The 5,316-nt window shown below is 42.1% G+C and overlaps 1 protein-coding gene across 2 annotated transcripts in view; it reads right to left on the reverse strand.

The window, feature by feature from the left end:
• Positions 1–5,310, reverse strand: part of ddx6 (DEAD (Asp-Glu-Ala-Asp) box helicase 6) — a 10,658-nt gene extending 5,348 nt beyond the window's left edge. The window contains exons 1-12 of one of the 2 annotated variants that reach the window (XM_035679935.1): positions 5,010–5,310; positions 4,832–4,895; positions 4,097–4,201; positions 3,555–3,684; positions 3,115–3,261; positions 2,267–2,361; positions 2,045–2,167; positions 1,815–1,943; positions 1,441–1,557; positions 1,019–1,082; positions 318–419; positions 34–213 (exon numbers count right to left, since the gene is read on the reverse strand). In XM_035679935.1, coding sequence (XP_035535828.1) covers positions 38–213; positions 318–419; positions 1,019–1,082; positions 1,441–1,557; positions 1,815–1,943; positions 2,045–2,167; positions 2,267–2,361; positions 3,115–3,261; positions 3,555–3,684; positions 4,097–4,201; positions 4,832–4,895; positions 5,010–5,224 — 1,467 coding nt within the window. In that variant the 5' untranslated portion in view covers positions 5,225–5,310 and the 3' untranslated portion in view covers positions 34–37. Of the gene's footprint in view, positions 1–29; positions 214–317; positions 420–1,018; positions 1,083–1,440; positions 1,558–1,814; positions 1,944–2,044; positions 2,168–2,266; positions 2,362–3,114; positions 3,262–3,554; positions 3,685–4,096; positions 4,202–4,831; positions 4,896–5,009 lie in introns of both variants that reach the window. The other variant, XM_035679936.1, reaches the window with a different exon arrangement.
• Positions 5,311–5,316: the final 6 nt, after the last annotated feature.

Genomic DNA, 5,316 nt, shown 5'->3' on the forward strand with positions numbered 1-5,316 from the left:
GTGTGTGTGTATTGAACAGCGATGTGTACCTACTGGCTCATGGCTTGACTTCTTCACCACTCTCGCTGTGGTACTCTGCCACATATAGACTCTTGTCAATGATACCAGGGATGGGCTTGATCTCTGTTCCAAGCTGCTCCTCGATCCCTTTCAGGTTGAAGCGATCATCGTAAGTGATGAGGTTGATGGCTAGACCCAAGTGTCCAAAGCGGCCTGGATAACAGGGATGTGAGCATTTAAATCATTGTTCTTTAAAATAAACCTTTGTACAAGAGGCTGCACAGACAAAAACAAACACAACCAATACGGTCTCTTACCGGATCTACCGATGCGATGAAGGTACGTTTCTCCCAGCTTGGGGAAGTCAAAATTGATCACAACATTCACAGCTTGAATGTCAATTCCTCTTGTGAAGAGGTCTAGAGGAAACAAAGGAAGAAATCAAAAACCTACACCAACGTATGATATCTGCAGATTAAGAGTTTATTACGACAAAATCCATACCAACTTAAAATATGTAAATAATAGAGTTTGGTTTTTCTCCACTGCAACAGCAAAAAAAAAAAAAAACACAACACAGACACAGACACACCTGTGGCGCAACTTATGCCTAACCAACAGAGCGCCACAGAAGTATGTGTGTGCATGCATGACCATAGTTATGTTGGGTGTTAGTTTCACTTTCATTGCACTCGTTAAACTCTCACCATCCTATCATGGTAGCAAACCCCATGTGATGTAACCACACAACTTTTAAACAAGAACTGAAATTAATGCTGAAGAGGAACAAATATCAATTATTTTAAACCAGACAAATATTCAAACTCTGCCAACTGAGACATTTTGTGCTCAAGACTCTACATCAGCTGCAACTTGATTGGTATGGCCACTCTCTAATGTAGAATGGCTCAAGCTGGGGCAGAGCAAGTATGGTCACAACAGCTTCCAGTTATTGCGCAATTTTACTTACAGTTCGTACAGTTCAGGAGATGTACATGCACACGGCGATACCACTTACCAGTGCAGACAAGATTCCTGCAGAGGCCGTTTCTGAAGTCATGGAACACACGGTTACGATGCTCCTGGAGAGCAGAGGAGAGAAAAGTGCATTCAGACACCACGTCTGGAGCAAAAACAGGCTTTAATATGGATCTTTTCATGTGTTCAAGGCAACATGTAAGCTGACAAGTAAGGCACCTGGGTAACTGGACAACACGTACAGTTTCACATCAGGAAAACTACTGGCAGTGGCAGCAACACTCCAGAAATAGAGCATTGGTGTGAATTGTAGCAGCACATCAAGTAGAGGCCCGTCTACACAACACACCACTTTATCGCACGCCTAAAAGTAATAGCAGCAGCTGTTCTGGCATGCATCCATAGCCACCTGTGTATTTTGGTCTTAAAGCTGGTATTTCTGAGGCAGTACTTCGAGCTGACCTGTCTCATCTTGGCATGAATGTAGAAACATGAATAACCAAGCTGGGAGATCTTCTTGGCAAGGAGTTCCACTCTCTGAGAGGAGTTGCAGAAGATTATAGACTGGTTGATCTGGAGCTGAAAAACAGACCAACAACAGTAAATGATGGTTTCAAGCCATTTAAGTGCCCAGTGAGAAACATTTCTAATGAACATGCAAAACAAACAAGTGTTCAAATGGAGTGAAGACCCACTCCCTGCTCAAAGTGTGCAACATAACCATTTGCATTAAAGTTTGCAGTTTGCAGTCAAGTTGGCCTTTACACTGATGTTTTCATGACACAGCTGAAGTTAATTAAAAACAGGATCACAAAGTGCAGGGAGGCAACACTTACCCTGGAGAACAAGGTGTTAAGGCAATGGACCTTTTGCCTTTCAGTTACATAAGCATAATACTGAGTCACACCCTTCAGCGTAAGCTCCTCCATCAGGTTGATCTCATAGGGTTTCTGCAAATGTGAATTCTACAAAGTAGGTGAGGACACAAGGCCGTTACATTCAGGTTATTTATCAGCCAAAAAAAAAAATCAAACAAGTGCCGAAGTTAAACCAGAGAAAGCTGTACCATGAACTTCTGTACGCTGAGAGGGAAGGTGGCAGAATAAAGCAGAATCTGCCTCTGTTTGGCCAAGAAGCCCAGTATCTCTTCCATCATAACCACAAAGTCCTGAGACAGGAGTTTGTCCGCCTGTTGAGCACAAGGACGAGGGGGGAAAGGCACATGAGAGCAGTCTTATCTAAAAAACACAATATGGGTCAAACAGAAGGAAAAATAAAACTAACTCACTTCATCCAGAACAATCATCTGCACTTGATTGACTTTGGCCACTCCTTTCTTGATGAGGTCTAAAATCCTCCCAGGAGTGGCAATGACCACATGTACTGGAAAACAAAGAAAACATAAAGATACACAGCTACATCAAAGAATGGCAGCGTTATCATTTGCCTAAGGATCTTAAAATACATAGCTATGCATCATATTGGCAATATTCAGCCACCGGTGCAGGCGTTTCCATTGGCTGCCACATTTCAAACTCCTTTAAGGTGCCAATAATTTTGCAGTATGACGACCAAAAGGTATTACAACAAACCAATGTCATCAGTGCACTTCCTGATACTATACTATTAATAGTAACAGCAATGATTACAGCCTTAAATAATGAGAAATGCACCACCACCTCACACTGTGGTTCTGTGGTGACTATTAAGCTATAAATAGATGCTTTTTGAGAGATTAGATTGCCAATATCCAGCCAAAGAGGACAGAGCTCCTTCATTATCGGAGCTAAGATACTGAGATCTGACATGTAACCCAGAGTTAATGCATGAGCCAGATCAAGATCCATCATCTCTCGTTACTGTCTCTCCGTGGATTACAATCATTACAAAATGTGCAATATCGTGGATTTAATCACTGAGCATTTTGAATTAACCCTACTGTAGATGTGATATTCTACATTCTCACACGTACTTATAACCAAGAAGCAACGGAGAGACAGGCAACATGATCCTTTACCATTAACTTATTTATAAAGGTGTATATTTCGAATATCTGTCTGCTGTTTTATACACTTATTATTGATATTATATGTCTGCAAATATCAACATACCATTTGTGTAAACTGTGACGGTTACCTGTTTCATCAAGTCTCATGATGTCATCACGGAGGTTGGTTCCACCTGTGGTTGCCATTACCTTCACTCCACCCATGTGTTTGCTGACCTGGATACATATTTGGCTTACTTGCAGAGCCAGTTCTCTGGTGGGCACTATAACCAAAGCTGGGAGAACAGAAACATGTGATTGTGGTTGAATGAATGTGGGAATACTCTGAGCTGGCTTTGCCTTACTCTGGACACAAACAAAGCTTTCCAAACCACTAAAACCATCAAGCCACTACAATTAGAGGTTAAAACTGCATTACAGTGGATCTGTATTGGTTTATTCTCCTTCTGTCATGTTGTTTACGTTCCATCCCGTTTTCATCCTCATCCTTTTGGTGAATGACTCATTTGATTAGGTGAGAGCGGAGAATGCTTCTGAGCAAACTGGGGAAGAGATTAAACGTTCTTACCTTGTATGCAGTCCTTCTTCAGGTCAATGCGTTCAAGTAAGGGAATGAGGTAGGCTCCACTCTTTCCCGTGCCATTCTTGGCTCTGGCCAAGATATCCCTTCCTGACAGTGCAATGGGAATGCTTTCCTCCTGAACAAACAGCAGTAACAACACATTAGCACACAATACTACTCTTTATGGCTACAGCCAGTTTATGGCACATACCAAAGGTGTGGTTACTGCTTTGGTCATTAAGTCTCTGTGTTGATTTCATGCCATTTTAAATTAAGATAAGGTTCTCCTTTATTGCTGCTGTGGAGGGGAAGTTCAGGTGATACAGCAGCACGAAGGCAGAAATAAGCACAGTTAATTAAGTATATAAAATGAAAAAGGTACCAAAGGAAATTCTGGCAACGTGACAAGTCAAGGTACAGGATGACTGACAGGATTTTTCAAATACAGCCTACTCTATAATTATCAAAACATGCACTTCCTGAAGCACAAAGACACCAGCTTCTTCAGCTGTCAAAGGGAATCAAGTCTGAGTATTGTCTGAATGTACCTGGATTGGAGATGGCTTTTCCCAGCCCATCTCAAAGATTCCCATGAGCAGCTCCCTCTTTAGGCAATAATCTTCAAACTCGTTGCCTTTAGTTGCAGTCACATCCTGTAATCGTCACAAAGTAATTAGAATTTGGTTCACCAGACAGAAACAGATCAGTTTACAAGCTGGTGCATGATGTCCTACTAACAATGACCCGGCAGAGTGGTATTAAAAAACAAAAACAAAAAGTAGACCGATGTGTGCACCAGTTTCAGAATTGAAAAGCAAGTTTCTCTTAAAGCTCGAGTAGAAGCAACGTCAACACCAACCAGACCACTGCCCCAATTACAACGGAGACGAATGTGAAGGTTTTTATTTCCACAACAGAAAACAAAACATGACTATGTGCTTTGTATCAGACGTTAAGCACCCGAGATCCTACAGCGTGCTTTAGACGACAGCAAGAGGATTACCAGAGAGTAGTTAACGATGCACGCGTATTGCAAGATGTTTTTTAAAATCAACAGAAAGGGCAAAAGTTGCATCATTCATCGCCTTGTTTATAGTAATAGTACATAAAATAGGGTGGCTTCACATTGTGTAGAAATGCTTGATGAACATTATAAAAAGCCTCAGTAGCTGTGACACAACTAGCAAGAAGGACAGACGCAGAAATAAAACCACTATCTGCTATTTCTACTTCCAACCTGAATGACCTTCAGATGACTAAAAGGAGAACCATCTTATACCAACCGAAGTTTTCATCCTCATGTCTTTTGGGGGCAATTTCAAATTCTTCTTCCAGTCATCTCCAGGCCTGTGGACGGTAAAGTTCTTGTCAGCACCAAGCATAAATAACAGACAGCAAACACTGCGCCAACATGCAGAAAACACAGCCAAAGTCCCGGATTTCTAACACCAAATAACCTACTTGATGACAGCATTAGTTGTAGGGGCTGGCTGGGAGTTCCCATTGTTGATTGCACCTTTCATCTGGTTGAGTTGCTGTTGTTGGGGGCCTCCTCCTCCTCCTCCTCCTCCTCCTCCTCCTCCTGGTGCTCCAGCCGGCTTCACTGAGCCCCTTAGCTGTCCATTCTGGTTGGACAAGCCCAAAATCACTGGGTTCTCTGTCCTGACAGTACTCATGTTTACTTAGCTTGACGTTTACGTTCCAATCACAATGAAACCTCTCTCTCTCTCTCTCTCTCTCTCTCTCTCTCTCTCTATATATATATATA

This window comes from Morone saxatilis, unplaced genomic scaffold (assembly GCF_004916995.1).
Source record: "Morone saxatilis isolate NCDOM2014 unplaced genomic scaffold, NCSU_SB_2.0 Contig8, whole genome shotgun sequence".
Classification (NCBI taxonomy): Eukaryota; Metazoa; Chordata; class Actinopteri; family Moronidae; genus Morone; species Morone saxatilis.